At 39.6% G+C, this 17424-nt stretch overlaps 1 protein-coding gene across 2 annotated transcripts; it reads left to right on the top strand.

Annotated features, from left to right (window-relative positions):
* Positions 1–385: 385 nt before the first annotated feature.
* CD200R1 (CD200 receptor 1) lies at positions 386–15290 on the top strand. Of its 2 annotated transcripts, none has more exons than XM_030477198.1 (6): positions 386–651; positions 9873–10181; positions 10959–11210; positions 11960–12056; positions 13024–13078; positions 14675–15290. In XM_030477198.1, the coding sequence occupies exons 1-6, from the start codon at positions 567–569 to the stop codon at positions 14795–14797; spliced, it is 921 nt and encodes a 306-aa protein (XP_030333058.1). In that variant the 5' UTR covers positions 386–566; the 3' UTR covers positions 14798–15290. The 2 variants fall into 2 exon arrangements, with proteins under 2 accessions (XP_030333058.1, XP_030333057.1); XM_030477197.1 differs by having other exon boundaries at positions 13024–13144.
* Positions 15291–17424: the final 2134 nt, after the last annotated feature.

Below are 17424 nucleotides of genomic sequence, written 5' to 3'. Positions count from 1 at the left end.
CTGCCATTAGCTAAGTAGCTACTGAAGGGAGAAATCATTAAAAATGTCACTTATAGAGAAGACTTGAGACTGCTTATTTTTTTGAGGGAGACAGGAGGAGGAATTTTATTGGAGGCAGTGACAAAGAAGTGACAAAGAAGTAATAGTAGTAGTCGTAGTAGTCACAACTATGAAGAATAAGTTTCTCTCTATCTCCCCAAGACTAAGATTTCCTTTTTGATATTAAACTCAGCCTTGAATAACCTCCTGTGCTTTTACCCCCTCTGAGCTCTGCTGCAGGGTTTATCTTCACTCATCAGCCTCCTGAGGAGAGCCAATGAACGGAAAGCAGACTTATTCAATCTGTTTCCTCAGTGTATGCCTAGGCTCTCTGCACAGGAAGCCTAGTGCTCTGAGAAGTCAGAAGGAGGAACCTCTCCAGCTTTGAGGAGCCAGTCGATCAGGAGCACGCACAGCTAGAGGAGAGGAGTGGGAAAGGGGGAGAGAAAACACCAACATTGGCTGCTGAGGATGCACTGGCAGGCAAGAAACGCTCCCCATGACCACACCTAGGCTGGAGGTGGGCCATGAAAGCAGGAGCCGACATGAATATTGGGAAGACTGTGTGTGTTTTTGTGCTGCTCACCATCACCACGGTCACAAGAACAGCAGGTGAGTCTAACTGGGACCAATCAGCCATCAGGATGAAACAAAGGGAAATATGCACAAATACTTTCTTCCATAAAAGCTATTCTTAATGCTGTGAATTTAATTGCTAAAAATTATGGAGCACAACTATAACAATGCTTCCCCAATACCCGCTCCTGCTCTTCTTTTCTTAGTGGTCACAAGAGGGCCAGGCATTATATCTGTGACTTCCATGTAAGCAGTTATTTAGTGAACTTTAGCTGGGCATGTACCTTTTGTCACAGACAGCCTCTAAATCCACATGATCTGAGAAACTGATCCATTTGACATATTAAAAATATGCCCAGGAAAGCGTTTGTGAACTTGAAGCTTTTGGCCATGTGGTTTGCGCTGAAGAGAGACTGCAGGATACTCTGAAACAAGGCAGGGATCTCTTGCATCTTTCTGAGGAGTGGTGGAAGATCACTGATGGAGTGACACTAGGGAGCAGTTTCTGGAATTTTGTTCTAAGGCTAATGGGCATGGTCAGTATTAAGAACGGGAAGGACTTCTGTGCCAAAGACAGCGGCATTCCTAAGCCTTTCTATCCCCATGTTTTAGTGTAGTTGACTTAGTTTTAATACAGTTTAGCTACAGCAGTTAATGTCTCCCACATACTGTTCATTTGCATTTCTAGAGTTCATGTTCTTTCAGACACTACACAGCAGTCTGGGGACTTGGTAATAGAACTAGGGACTTGAGCAGCAGTTCCAGAAAGCTAAACTGTCTCTGGATAGAGGGTGAAGGCAGATAGGTCTGTGAGATCCAAATTAAACTAGGGACATGTCTGAATAATAGCATTCTTATCATGGACGGGTAGAACTAAACTGCGTGGGCATTTAGAATGGAGTTATTCCATTCCACTTTGCCAGAAAGTAAAAATGGCTCCTTGGATATATTTTAGAGAAAAACTGATGCAGTCATTGTTGGCAGTGAGGGAACACCCACACATAATGTATTAGGCTGACCAAATGAGGGATCCAAAATGGTTACCTCAGTGCTATCCGTTGGAGAAAAAAAATTTAATGCTTTACAAACATTATTAAAAGTTCCATCAATAAACTCACGACAAGTACACTGGAGGTAAAAAACCTGTCCCAATTCTGTAGGTAAGTAACTATATCAGAAGAACACTGAGGAACCCGTTCAGAGTCATACAGACAGATTCTGGTAGAATCAGAGACAGTCCATATTTTTTAATACAACTGCTCAAAAAGTAAAGGAGGATGGACATTTCACCAAATACTGAAGAAAATGGAGGAGGCAAAGGGGAATCTTACTGGCAAAAATTATTTTTTAAATTGACTTTTCTGGAAATATTAAAAAGAATCCAATTCCAAACATTTTGGGGGGGGGTTGGGGTTTGTTTTTTTTTTTTCTTTTTCACCTAAAATGTAATTGGATTTTAACTCCTTGGTGTCTTGGTGAATTTAGGATATTCCCCTTTAAATAACCAGGCAAAGATGTTCAGTTAAAATCCACTTTCATGCTTGAACCTCCCCCCCAGATAAAAAGCAGCCCACATTTGATGGGAAGTTTTTAGCTAGCACTACTCTTAAACAAGTTTCCTTCAATATTAAGGTGGCTGTTCTGAGCAAGATGTAGTGTCAAGCTTTTTTCTTCAGAGATCACAGGCTAAAGGTGCCAAGCTGATCCAACGTGTGTAGTCTACCAAGGAGTTTGATTGTATGAAGCTCAGAAGAAACTACAGTGAAGACTAGAGCGAGCTACTCTGAATGAAATAAGGTCATGCAAAAATTGTTGTGTGTAGCCAGACTTTATCTGCATTACCATTTTCCTTAACATTTCCTTAGCATGTCGTTTTGTGTGGTTTGGTTAGTTTTCACAACTGCAGAAGGGGCAGCTCAGAAGCAAGGCTGAGGTCACTTTCTGATTGTCATATCTAGATCTGTCCCCAAGTAGAGCTGCATAATATGCTACTGAAGCTGCTGCTGCATGATCTATTCTAACAGTCCTTCTGCGACAAGCCTCATAGAAGCAGCAGTGGAAAACACTCAAAATATTGTTCATAACACTCTGAAGACTTCTCTCGTTTAACTAACTAGGACACCTCAGGCGGTTGTGTGCATACTCCAAAGTAAACGGTAAGGGAGGGCAAGATCTTCCATGAGAGGCTCATGCAACAAATCTCTTTTTTATTGGATTAACATTTGTAATGTCAGACTGTGTAAGTCTTGCATCTGCATTTGTATCCTGTCACAATAGATATGACCAAGTGCTTCAGAGGAAGCTGCAAGAAATCCATTGTCAGTAATGACATGTGATTCTTCGTGGTTTTTATCAATAGTAAAAAACTGAAATCAGTGGCATTGCATCAGTGAGCAAATTAGAGTGTATGAGGTGAATAGAAGTGGAGTTACAAAGCTACCTTGCTAGCGTTCAAGTTTACATAGATACATAACTTTCTTGAATGTTACTGCTTTCATTTCGTTTCTTTCCTTTATATAAGTTGTAAATTCTCTTTCACTAGTGTACTAGTGTTTCATTGCCTTTTATTTTCTCTCTTCTACTGTGTTTCAGTGCTCCTGTCTCTCTTGCCACCTATCCTAGTTTACTGGAATCTTGCTCTGGATACAAAAAATCATAGCCTAAAAACCTATTCTGGTACACTTGTATTTGTCTCAATTTCACTATTTCTTTGCTGCTCCTTTGGGTCTATGTGCTGGAATTATTCTCACTTCTTTTATCCTAAAAACATCTGAATGCAAACAGCCTGGTTTTCTTCCCCAAATGCTTAAAACAGAATTCTGTACTGTTAAATTAAGCAAAAACTTTTCTCAGGAGAGATCTAAATTGCCCTAGTACAATCTTCAAAGCATGTCCTTGTGACATTAATACTTTATTATGCTGTGGTCCAAACACAATGTCTGAATGTGTCTAGTTTCGTAACCACGGAAACAAGGAAGTTCAGTCTTGCAAGTTGTCCACATACTTTATGACCACAAAGCAGATCTTCTTTAATTTGTAATGCACTTTAGAAGTACATGCTACTTAAAACTCAAAGTTGATATGTTTTGTATACAATCATTCATAAGAAAAAAGTGTAGAGAATCTTCTTACGCTGCCTTATCTTCGTATTGAGTAAGAAAATGCTAGGAAGAATAGTACTGTGCTAAAGCTAAACACTAAACAAAGTATAACTGAGATTTTAACCAAATTGAAGTGAGATCATAAGCATATTTTCACAGTGTCCCTTATCTGCTCTCTGCAAAGTATGAAAAAGAGGGCATACGACCTACCTTTTACAGTCAATGATCTATTTTTGTTTACAATAGCAGGAAAACACCACTTAAGCACAAACAGTACAACTTATTTTATTCTTCTTCTCTTGAGGAAGAGAGTAAAAGGCCAAGTTCCGCATGCAGAACAAACATAAAACGATATTAAACATTCTGCATTTGTTTCTTTATGAGAAATGGGGGGCCTTTGCACTTCATTACACATGGTGTCATAATGCTACTCTGAAAGAAATACTACCCAAGACACTTTGACACCCAGTGTAAATCTCTTTTCCCTTCACCCATTCCAGGACAAAGATCTACTTATTTTGCACACAGAAGTTGCTATACCAAGTTTAAAGTTTACAGCCAGACTGATATAATATGTGACAGCTTGTTAAATTCAGTGATGATTTATTATCAGTTGAGGATTTGGCCAACAGTGTTTGTTCTGCAAGCTGGATGACTCTAATACATCATTTAAACACCAGCTAATTCCTTCATTAAAGAATTGTACCCATCCCTTTTTCTATGAAGTCATATTTACTTTGAGACATAGCCCATCTATGTGAGGGTAGAAATAAAACCTCAGAAAGGACCCTTACATCAGTGCATTGAATGGGAATAGGAGATATTTTCTAGGAATAATGATGATTATGGATAAGAGTGTGAGTGGGAAACTAAGTCTCTTTAAGATATGTCCACGCTGAAAAAGTTGCGATCACAGCTTCAAGAAATAGTCATAAGAGTTCAGGCCAGCTAGTTCATGTATTTCTACCATGAAAATTAGAGTACTCTATTTACTACTCACCTGACATGCAGGGTTTATTTTCTCTGTCCTGTGCTGTTGTGGCTACATTTTCAGAGCCACAAAGTGACCGTAAATAAAACTAGTAGCACGTTAGCAGTCCCTACCCTAGTACAAAGCACTTCTATCTTTATCTTTCACTTCATTCCAGGCAAGCCTTGCTAAGTGTAACAGGCACTCTGTGGAAGGGCAAAATAGATGCAGAGCTCAGCTTGTTGTATCTGACCTCTTCCAAGCATCCGGTACTGCCTTTTTGATAATGACTTGCCATGACTCATATAATATATTCATTCCAAGATACAGTTAGTCATTTGCTTGTGGTATGAAAATTGTTTCAGTTCATTATACCTCTAAGTTTAATATGCCACAATCTGCAGAGGGAGGAGGTAGATGCACCAGAAAACTGTGGTAGACTTTTACTGTAAGAAATAAAGACACAATAGGATTATGTCTGAGAAAGTAAAGCAGTCTCTCTACAGTGTGAAAATTTCTGCAGGGGTTGTCATGGAACTTGAGTCATTTGGGGGGCAACAGAAAGTTCTACTGTGGGTTAAAACCTGCTACAAAGAATAATAGAGACTGAAAATCTTTCCTACTTGAAAGCAATCAAAAGCCCTTTAAGCTGCATCGCTGTCTCAGATTTTGCAGTGATTCCCCTGAAAATTTTAGTGGCTTCACAATTAGATTTTCCTGTTTTTAAAATCTTTCTTTCTCTTTTACTGTGAGAAAGACTCTGAGAAATAGAAAAAATTACTGAATAAGTGACACTGCAAAGGAACTCATGCAAATAGTTACCCACAAGAGCTGTTGAACACACTGCATAAGCCAAGTTAAAAAAAAAAAAAAAAGGCAAAGTCTTTCTCACAGCCTTTTCAATTACAGTGATTTTAGCATGACAACAGTAACCAGCACATTTTTGAAACAAAAGTATTAACTCCTCAACTGAGTTTGTTTTTTTCTGAGAGAGGATACATCCATTTTCAAACATAAAAGTGGAATCTGAAAGTGCATTGGAATGTGCACTCAATAGAGCTTGAGAACATCCTCAAATATGGCTTAAAATCTTCTTCAGCAGTCAAGGAGAAACAATGAGGGGTGGCATAATATTACTGATATTGTAATTAGATGAACTTCAGGGGGACTGGAGTCAAATTGGAAACCTCAGTCTAAAGGCTTCCTACCCTACCCACCTGTCAGATGAGTCTCCAGGGTGGAACCTGCTCACAATGGATTTGCATCCACAACCAAAATAGGATGGCTCAGCCTGGATCTGTATAGAACTCCTGCAACCTGACTCACCTATTTTCTACATCAGTGTGACAAACAGCACATAATCCTGGGCTCCTGAGCTTTGCTCCTTCTGGCTAACACAAAAAATGGTTGCAATTTTCCAGAGTCCACCCATTTGTGAAGAATAAGACTGGAAATGAGGAGTTATTTACAATAAATGCGTAGATATATAATCCTTCATTTCATCTGTCTCATGTACAATGAAATAGTTAACAGTACTGACATTTGATTATCGTCCTGTGATTATCACTGCACTGACATGAGCTTGACAGCTCACACCTCTTCAAATTTCTTGTTCTCTTCAAGCCCACAGAGAGTGAGGCGTTTGCTGCACTGGTTATCCCCTTTTTCAGCTACAGCTAGCTGTCAGTTCAGCTCAGCTACAACATGGGATTTCACCCTGAGAGAAGCATCAGTGCAATGTACTGGCTTGTTTCCGAGCTTCTGTTGGAATAGATAAATGCTGATGTGTATGGCGTGTATGCCCTAATGTATTGGTCATAAACCAACCAGCTATCACAGAGGAAACTTTAGCAACTCTTAGCCATTTTACAGCATGAAGCACCATCCAGAAAACAGTGGTGCAGAGATGGTCTGGGGAAAAGAACATGATACAGAGGAATCCAGAATCCCTCTACAACTTTATTGTAAACTTAATATTGCATTTAAATATAATTCAGCAGATTTTAAGCTAATTGATGTGGCTTATCATTTAAAATGAATGGTACCTGATTCATTCAGGGGAGAATATGACAGAAAGGCATAGCAGGAAGCACTGCCTTTGCTCCCTCTTTCTTTACAGTCTTGAAGCACACAAGCTGTTATGTTGGGGAACTTGTACATTGCTTCTTAGGAGATGCAGAGTTGAAAGACAAGTAAAATGATACTGCTTTAATATGTAAATGCAAGTACACACAGTTAAATATGCACAACATTGTCATTCATGAGCAACATTTGCAAACGTTATCCAAAAACTCCAGCCCCAGCACACAGGCTGTTTGAACGCTTAGGTCTGCTTAGTCATTTTCAGATGAGGTCAGCCATACTGGTGACATGATTCAGTGCTCTGAGGCTCTTGGCAGTGTTAAATTGGGAGAGGAAACACTTTGTTCTCCAATTTTCAGAGACAATCATAGAACTCACATCCAGAAACCATCATGAGACAAAAGGCTTCTTTCAGTTCCTCTCCTTGTAAAATCATCTGAGTTTAAAGTGCATACCTCAGATTATCTTGAAATGCTATTAAGCAGAAAAAACTTGCCATTTAAAAACACTTCCAGTGTAATACTGCATCACAGAACACTGTTGGCAATTGAATTAAGGAAACAGCATTTGTGGGGCTGGTGGGTAATTCGTGTATCAGAAAATGGTGTGAATAGGTGGCACTTTTCTTCTTCAGCTGTGCTTGGAAACATTAATCAATAAATCCTGACACTGTTGAGCAGCAGGAAGCTAAGTATTATTTCCTTTATTTAATAAAAATGGGAAGTGGATGGCTTCAGTGAAATACTATCCCCACCTAATTTTCCTTTTCTACCAGCAAAAAAAACCCCAAACAACCTTCTCAGAATTACACTCTGATATACATGTTATACAGTTGGAGTAACTAATATATTACAGAACATATTATGGTGTAGTGTGGGGCAATATTGCAGCTACATCTCAGCCTCCATGAGCAAGGTATAGGTTTGGAAATGTCTTCACCCAAAGGATACTTAATCCTCAAAACAAAAAGGCAAAAACCTTTGAAGGAATCTGTAAGTAGTTAAAATGCAGCGATCTGTGTTCATTTTGCAAGTCAGAAGTAATTTCCCAAGAAGATGCTTAATCAGAAGGAAGGAAAAATTGTTGAGCTGGAATGGTTCATTCACCTAGATTCCAGAAGATACTGAGATTTCAGACAATATTATTAAGCTAAAACCAACTGTGGTTTTCTCCAAGAGGCTACTAGTTATGATCTGACGAATAATTTGAAGTTGATGCTCCTTAAGACCACTTCTTAGAGCATTGTGAATGTTCAGGAACTGGGCTTCACATTATGCCAGCCAGTACAAATAATAGAATTCCAGCTCTGGGTGGGAGATAGAGAAACACAACAAAGTCAGGCCTGGTACCTCTGAGGAAGACTTTAACAAAGGTTTGATTAATCACACAAAACTTAGGTCTTCTAATTCTTTGCATATTCCCACTGAGCTTTTAATTGCTGCTTTCATATATCTACTTGAAAGGTTTGGTGAAGGGCTTAACATTTTTTGAATAATTTGTAAAAAAACTCATTTGTCAGTACAAACTAGGTTGGTTAAATTTTGTTGTCTTTCCAGATTAATGAATGCATAGTTTGAAAGCAGTACTCTGATTTTCTCCTCACATACAGCTCTCAGAATGCCACTAAAACCATTGCTGAGCCCAAGGAAAAAGCAACTCAGGGTTTCGCCAGAGACACAGAGCACTCAGAGATCACTAGCTTACAGTCCCAAAGTTTAATGGTCACCCGTTAAAAGAGGAAGTGAGTGAGGTGGTAAATAAAGACTGGCCTTGGACTGCAGCTATGGGTATTATTCTCATTAATTCATTTATTGTTGCACCTAGGAGAATTTGAAAAAGACAGGTTATTTATCTGTGACAGGTCTTCTTCAGGTCATTATTTATGTATATACATACATTGTGGATTTTTTGGGTTGTTTGTTTTTAATTTCAGCAGGACCCAAAGGACATAAAAGTTCCATTCCCTCACCTAATCTCCACACTGGTTTACAACCTGTGCCTGAGACTTGTTTTCTCTCAGTCTCAAAAGTTCTTCACAATGAAGAGTGGGCTGCCTGTGTAAGTGTAGGCAACACTAATGCACATATAAGCAATTCATCTGGAAGAACAGTTATAGGTAACCTTTGTTTCAACTCTTGAGTGCTTGCCCACAAGTACCTTTCCAGCAAACAAAACTCATTACAGAATACTTTATTTAGGAAAAGGTCTGAATGCAACTAGTTGAAACCAAGCAAAAGAACCAACTGTCCCTAAGATGGCATCATGTTTAGAGGGTTCAATGGTCAAGGAAATAGTGACATGAATCTTGGAGTTACAAACTTGACCCTTTGGATGTGTCAGATGAAGACACAGGCAGATGAGGGGTCCCAAATCTGGTCAATGTAAAAAGAACAAGCATGACTCACGTCCAATATGTGCAAAGGAGAATCAGTTCTGAAAGTTTCTCATGGAAAAATAAAACCCAGGCAGATTAGTTTCTTAGCTAAAAAGAAATTCAGGGACCCATAAGCAAAAAGCAAAACAAATCAATAAATTAAAGGCAATCCTGTGGGTGTAACTTGTCTTGAACAAACAGAGCACACAGAGGAGCCATAATAGTTGTCTGGCTCTCTCAATGGCCAATGTGATAACTTCCAAAAAGGACAAAAGGACTAGGTTCAAAAAGGACAAAAGGACAAAAGGACTTTTCCATACAGACATCTGCCTTCAAGTATAGTTCATGGGTCACGAAAAGATAAAGACAGGAGGTATTGCGCCTGACTCCAAGCAAGGCTTATCTTTTAAAAGTTAAAAGAGTCAGTGTCATAGAAAGAAAAAATAATAAAATAGAGTGTTTCCACTATCTGTCTTATTCCCTAACATGAGCCTCAGTGGGAAATTTGTTGATAGTATTGAGAGGGTAGGTTGTGATAGGCCACTGGCTCCATAATCCATAGCTGTGATATCAGATGACGGACAATTTGCAGATGAGCACGGACAGGGCCTCATGCTGGCATGTAACAGTGCAGACATTTCCCTGTGAAGCACAGACCAGAACTCCAGGGCTATGAGTGACATCGCTGTGCACCTTCTCACACGTCCTTCTCCTTCTTTCTCTCCTTCAGGGAACAAGAGAGTGTCAGTGACAGTAGGTAATAGCTCTGTGCTCACCTGCCCTCCCAAATCAAATAGAACTATGGTAACATGGAAAATCAGCCCCAGGGTTGGAGGCCCCTGCACCTTGGGATACAGGACTGATCAGAACAAGACAGACAGAACCAACTGCAGTGACAGCATGAACTGGAAGTTCAGACCAGATCAGGATCCTGCCCTTGAAATACGACAAGTGGAAATAGCCCATGAGGGAAATTACATCTGTGAAGTAGTATCAACAGAAGGGAATTTCCACACGACGTACCACCTGACCGTGCTGGGTAAGGGGCTCCTTCCTCATTTTACAGATGTCCGGAGGACCAGGTATGGGCCTGGATGTACAAAGCTCCTCTCTCCAAGCACTAGGGGAAGTGTGCTGTAAGAAGAGGTGTTTTCTTGCTGGGATAAACTGTCATGCATTTCACTGATTGTAACTCTGTGTCGCCATTTCTTATTTCTCCTTATTTCCCAAAACTCTTCTCCCTTCTGCTTCTCATTTTTCCACTAACTAGTTAGAAATGATAGGTATGAAGCAATTTCCAATACACTAAAAGAGCATTCTGCATATACTTTCAGTTACCCTATACAATCAATCCTTAATACACTAACTTAAGAGAACTAAAGCATATGAGAGTAACAATTCCAAGTGCTGAGCAACTCTATCAAACATGGGATGTTCTTATCCAGATGGTACAAACAGACCCATTTCCTCTTCTGCTGACATTCCGATACATTTTAAACCATGGGTACAATGGCTGCTTAGGACAAAAGTCTAATTCAGCCCTGTAGCTGGCATAATTCCCTACCACAATGTCCAGGGACACCTCCTCTGATGGTGCATGACTGTGGTAACCCATCTGAACGGGCGAGAGCTGTCCAAAAGGAAAAAAGAGGCACGATCTTTGTCTCTTGTGTTTTTGGCCCATGTTGCTGTAATGATATAGTACCTCCAACATCCTCCTCTTTTCCCCGTGTTCATTTTGGGTAGAGAACAAGAACATCCTATTCCAGCTGCAACAAATTAACTCCATGCATCTCCCCTTCCTGACGCTTTGCAGTCCCCCCCAGGCTGACCCTGTACTGCGATGACCATGGGAATCCCGTGTGCGAGGCAGTGGCAGGGAAGCCGGCTGCTCGGATCTCCTGGGTCCTGGAGAGCAGCTTCACCCCCAGGGAAGAAGGCCATGACAACGGGACAGTGACTGTTGTCAGCAAGTTCACAGCATATAGCAGCAACGTGACTAATACAACCTGCTTTGTGTCCCACCCAGCTGGGAACCAGAGCAACTCAATAGTCTGCCGTCCCTCAGGTAAGCTTCCCTTTGTGCATTCAGCATTCAAAACCCTGTTTAGCCTCCTGTGCACACTCTTGTTCCTTCTAGGAAGGAAAATCTATAAAACTATAGAAACCTTCAGTGAAGTCTTATATAGACAAGAGCACCATCCCTAACTGCCTTTGCCCAGAAGCATCACAAACTTTTTTGTGTTTTAGACACTACATCCTAATGGTTTCTTCCCTAAGAGAGATATACATAGGTGTGGTAGTATTCACATAGTCGCATGGAAGCTGAATGTCAGCAAAATTTTTTAGATGCAAATGTAAAGTCTCTTGCTCAGATCATGGTAATAGAGAGAAAGAGAACCAACTCTTGTGTGGCCAGCTGAAACAAATAAATCACTTCATTCCAAGTTGGGAATGTCTGACACTGTATGACATTTCTTTCTTACTTTTGCTTTTTTTTCTGCTTTTGAGAACTACACATGAGTTGCAGCACTGAGATATGCTGAGTCCTTGAGAGGAGCTCAGGTGTGGCTTAGTGAAAAAACATCCTAAGTGTGCACTGGGGGATTTGTGGGATCTGGTTTTGGTTTTGACAGAAACTCCATTTGTGTTTCTGAGACAAGTTTCATTACTGACTTTCCCTTCTGCTGAAGGGGATTATATTTATCTTACAAGCATGCTGAAAATGTGTGTATGTGCTAATGCAGTTTTAATCTTCTACTGAAATAATAAAGAAACTGAGCAGTGAGAAGATATAACTAACTTTTTTGTGTTTAGAGAACAGCTTTATCCTGCATGCCTCCATCATTCTTTGTTTCCTGAGCGTTTTCACCTTCATGGCTGTCATTTACTATTTCAAGCTCCATGGCAGCAGGTATGTATGATAGGGAGCTAAGGAAAGATTTTCTAGTGCTAGAAGAAATCTTAAAGTACTGTTTGTGTCTTGAAATCTTACAATTCTATTAGTCTGTGCTGCTACAAATAACTGAATTAACTACATCAAATATTTCTATACTGCAAACAATGTGCACTGCGCACATCTTCACTGAATAATGCACCTGAGTAAAATATAAATAGGTAGAAGTTGGCAGAGGATCTTCATTGCATTGCCTGCTAGACTAAAGGGGACTTCATTCTAATAGGAAACTGGGAGAGAACAGCTGTTCTTCAGATACTGTGATAGCCTGTCAGTGTCTTTCTTGTTTAGATCAAGGGTTTAGTTCTACCGCCTAACAATTTCTACCAAGTGCCAGAGGGCTGACCAGTGCTACCCTGCCATATCAACAGTAAGGGGCAGTAGATTGTACCTGTGTTTGTGAAAAAGCTCCCTGGGTGAAGCTGGACTCCAGCCCCTTTAGGATTTGCTATGGAGAAAAGAGCAGTTCCGAGGAAAAACTACAGAAATAATTTTTCAGAGAAAGGCTGAATTAGCACCTGTACTGAAAACCTCAGCTATGCTCCCTCCTTCCCCTATTCCAAAACTGTTTTTTCTCCCAAACCTTCTCCCTGAAGGTGAAGAATTAGTTCAATCCAACTCCACTAACCACAAATTGTACATCCTTCCAGAAGACTTTGATTTTAAATCTTCTGCTTCTACTTCGTGCTTAAGCTCTCACGAACACACAAACATGAGAAAAAGATCTCTAAAGAAAGTCAGGGTGCCATAATATCAGGATCAAAAGTCAAGGAGAGAGAGACATGAGAAGACTTTTTTGTTTTACTCTTGATGACAAGAAAATGAAATGTTTCACAAGCTTGTGATCAGAGAAACCAGTCTGTGATCCAATCCAACCTAGGATTTAGGAAGGAAATTCATTGAATACTTGTTTTCTTTTTCACAGACCGTGCCACAAAACCAAACCTTCTGAAACTGCCCAAAACAGGCAAACCCTACAGGTAAGGAGAACAAGGCAAATTAGACCATCGAGGAATCACGGATCTTCTGGTAGCCCTGAAAACATGGTCAGTAAAAGGAAACCATTAGATTGTTACTTTGCATTCAGCAGGTGCTACTGTATCTTAGATGTTTGCTTTTAGCTGTATCTCAGGATAAAGCAAAGCTTATCATCACCATAATTTTGACTTTGAGCAAACATTAGAGGCATGTTCCTCAGCAACCACCATCCTTTATCTTAGCAAGGAGTGAATCCCACCACTGGGATCTCCCTGGTCATGTCAGATACACTGACCACAACTACTGTACTCAGGAAATGAGGCAGTATCATGGGTTGTAGAATATTAAGAAAGCTATTAGTAAAAAAGAGGATGAAACAGCAAAATTAACAGACAAAGGAAAAAAAAAAAATAAAAAATATCCCTCTTGGTTTCCAGAATGATAATGTGCAAGTTTTGAGGGCCACTCTCTACCTTGTATGGTCTTTCCACAATCAAAGAACAAACCATTTTCAAGACAAAACATTTTATAAACAATGGAAAGAGCGCTGAGCTGCAAGCTGGGAGGTATTCTTGAATTCTCTATGGTCTAACAGACTTCCTGTGCAATTTGATCATCAGCTCTGTGTCTCTGTTCATAGAATCTTAGAATCCTAGAATGGTTTCAGTTGGAAGGGACCTTAAAGATCATCTAGTTCCAACTCCCCTGCCATGGGCAGGGTCACCTTCCACTGGACCGGGTTACTCAAAGCCCTGTCCGCCCAACCTGGCCTTGAACACTGCCAGGGATGGGGCAGCCACAGCTTCTCTGTGCAATGCGTGCTGGTGCCTCACCACTCCCACAGTAAAGAATTTCTTCCTTATATCTAACCTCAATCTCCCCTGTTTAAGTTTGAACCCATTACCCCTTGTCCTATTACTACAGTCCCTGATGAAGAGAAAGAGAAGTCTCTGTTCCCTACTACCAAATATAAATAACAGCATTTCTATGCAGGCAAGATGTATTAAGTCTATATTGTGAATATCTGTGCATCTACTGTACACACTAAGCTCACATTCTGTCATCAACTTAAAAAGGTGTTTCAGTTCTGATTTCTGAAAAGACTTAGTCAATTCTAGTTGTTATTCCTCCTGTTCTGCTGCCTTACCTCTCAGTTGTTGCTGACAGTTGCAGTTGCATTAATGTAAAATAATGGGTTAAGTCCCAATGTTCTTGCTGTCGCATCACACAACTTTCATCAGCATGTCTATAGACTGAAATTGTAGACTGATGGAGGAATCAATCATTGTCAAGACTCTAGGATATTATTTGCTTTTTCTAGAGAATTACACCCTAACACATTATTTTTTCCAGACCAAAGTGGGGTAGAAGGGGAGGAAAAGGAGGCAAGTGAATCAACGCCTCAGCTTTACCCTCCAAATCTTTGACAGAAACAGCAATAAATGTTCTTTGGTAGGAAAAGCAATAGGGTTTTTTTTTTCTTGAGTCCAAGAGGAATAAATATGGGAGCACTATTTCTCAGTTACATTCTTCAGTCCAGACAAAAGGCTTGCAGAGTATTGCCAAACTATTTACAATATTTGGTTGTGTTTTGCTAGGATGACACAATGGAAGTGGAACCTTATACTACTTATGTGCAGAAGGAAAACATAATTTACAACTCGGTGTCTGATCTGACAGTGGGGCAGAGTCTTCCACAAGGGCTGTCGTCGGCAACATGAATGATTCAACAACACTGGAAAGGGAGAGAGACACTTTATAAAAGACTGGTTATAGAAAGAAACTTCTCAGAGGATTTCTTTGGATTTTGGGGCAACATAGCTCCCTAGGTCTGTTCAGATACCTGTGCTTGCTGATGAGTTGGTATAGTTCTTTTTCCCTGCTTGGGAAAGGAAACAGGTTTCCTGTTACTCCTTGGGAAAATGTGACTGACTCCACGCCATAATTTTTCCTGGAAAAGCTGTTGTGATCTTCCCTTTGCTGTTCTTGCCTTGGAGAGCCTAGGTTTATCAGTCACTTCTAGGCATTACTTTGATGCATTTGACACTATATTGCACACATTTGGGAGATGGGAGAAGTGTTATGTCTGAACTAAAATGAAACACTTGCCCATCAACAGCCACTTCTTGCTAGTTCACAAATTACTAACATAGTGGGCTGAGTACTGATCATCACAGAATAGCTCAAATGGTGGAAGATATTGGTAGGGAAGACTTTTAATCCCCCAGTTCCAAAAATGGAAATGAGTGATGAATTTAAAAAGTCATCCACTAAGAAAGAGAATTCACTAGCATCATTAATTTACTTGTTAGGTTCATATTCATTTAGCGGCATTTCACTAGCATCATTCAGTAGCATCATTAATTTACTTTTTAAGTTCATATATTTCATAGTATTTCCACTAAATGTGTTCATTCTGTATTTCAGATTAGTATTATGATTACTTTTCCATAAGATTCTCTGAAGATATGGTATGCTCTCTTCCTTAAGAGTATTGGCATTAAGATACTGTAAAAGAATTATGTTACTCAAATCCGGTAAACTACTTTCAACAGAAACAAACATCAAATATTTCACAAACCAAGATGAGTTCAAATATATCTGCTGTAACTGTGCAATAATGTAGAAAAATGATAAAATGCTTACTAATTCTAGTCTTATTTATTTTAACTACCATAACTGAAGATTTTTTCATTCATATTTCTAGATGTTTTATTGATAATCTTTTAAATATACTTGCAAGTTCACTTTTTTGTATGTAAATTAGCTTATATATCTTAACGTGTCTCACGTTGAAGTGACTTCTTCTTATCTTCCCAAAATATCCTTTGGGAACAAATCAAATAAATTGTCTTTATATACTACCAGTTCTTAAATTTTTTGGACTGATGCCTTACTAGCTAAAGTATGAACAAGCTTTACAGTAAGAGTAAAGAAATCCATTTGTAAACCTCTGTTTATTACCTCTTATGTAAGTATTTTAAAAGACTGACTAGGTACTTGATCTGATAGTAGCATCAGAAGAAATAGATTTTTCCTCTAGACCATAGAAATGTCTTTGCCACACATCGCTAGAGCTTTCTTTTGAGGTAGCCTCCCAAGTGCTTGGAAAACAGACTTCTAAATTAATTGCAGTTCCTAAATGTATTACTCGTGTAAACTGATACATACTGGTTAGTTATTCTCACTCTAGCAACCACTTTTATCCAGCTGCTCTCAGCATGCAAGTATTGCTTTTCTCCATTTCTGTATGTCATGTTAAAATGGAAGGGATCAAAGATGAATATCAATCAGCTACAAACAAGTTTAAAGGAACCTCAGCTTCTAGTGATTTACCAAGGAAGAGAGCCAGTCGACTTAGTCATAATCATCTGAAATTCACCACTTAAAATAGGTGTAACAGTGTCCAATGTCCTTTCTCGCACCCAAAACCAGAGTGCCATCACTCCTTAGACTTTTTTTCTGTGGACTGGAAAGTCATTTATGTTGTTCAGTGATCATAAAGTGGGGCTCATTCTATGAGACAGCAGCTCTTGAAAGCAGATTCTTGTCAGTTTATATGTAATATGTTATATTTACAGAAGTATAATACTTCCTAACCTGCTGTGTAGGTGTAAGGTTTTATAATCCTTTACAGACCTATTACACTGGACTTGATCATGTGTTTCAGACCTGGATGTTGCTAAGTTGCTGACTGGTTGATTATTTCCTGTCCTCTACTTTGTTTCACATTCAGGCCTGCTATAGGCAGAAAACAAGATTTTGGTTTGTGACTGTGAAAAATAATACGAATTGAGTCTTATGTGTACACACATATACATACATGCTCTTTGTCCCTAGCAGTGCAGAAGGTCTAAAGGAGCAAGTCCCTTCCTGCAGTCCTCTTTCTCCATCAGGGTACTCGCTACTTCTCTTTGCAATGTGCTGCTATTGTGCTGCAGTCATCCTCCAAGCAAAAGTGCTGCGTTGACTGTCTCTTAGCAGTCAGGCAAGTCTGCCCTATAAGCTCCCCAGCATGTTGCAAAGTCACAGGAAGAAAGTCATCAGCTTTTTAGCTCGTCCCATAAAGAAAGGTTTTGTCTTTAACCACATCTACCAATGCTGTCACTTGCTGAAACATTTAATTTTGCTAAATTTGTATCTCCCACCTTTGCTACTATATTTTATCTTCACACACACATTCCAGTCTCTTGACAATTTACAACTGCCATTCCTGCTCTAATCGGGCAGTTAATAATCATGGTTATCATCTTATGACTATAGAGAGTCCTGAGCACTGAGCTCACATCAAGCCTGCAGATTCTGTGCTATTGTGCATGCTAGAGCAGCTCCCCACTGAAGTGCAGCA

This window comes from Strigops habroptila, chromosome 2 (assembly GCF_004027225.2).
Source record: "Strigops habroptila isolate Jane chromosome 2, bStrHab1.2.pri, whole genome shotgun sequence".
In the NCBI taxonomy this organism is placed as follows: Eukaryota; Metazoa; Chordata; class Aves; order Psittaciformes; family Psittacidae; genus Strigops; species Strigops habroptila.
This window is presented reverse-complemented; position numbering and strand designations above follow the sequence as displayed.

Excerpts from the sequence above, each read along its gene's own strand:
- CD200R1 (XM_030477197.1), top strand. The coding sequence starts at position 567 with ATGAAAGCAGGAGCCGACATGAATATTGGGAAGACTGTGTGTGTTTTT. Across the intron at positions 10,182-10,958 it reads GTACCACCTGACCGTGCTGG|TCCCCCCCAGGCTGACCCTG; the intron begins GTAAGGGGCTCC and ends GACGCTTTGCAG. Across the intron at positions 12,057-13,023 it reads TTCAAGCTCCATGGCAGCAG|ACCGTGCCACAAAACCAAAC; the intron begins GTATGTATGATA and ends TCTTTTTCACAG.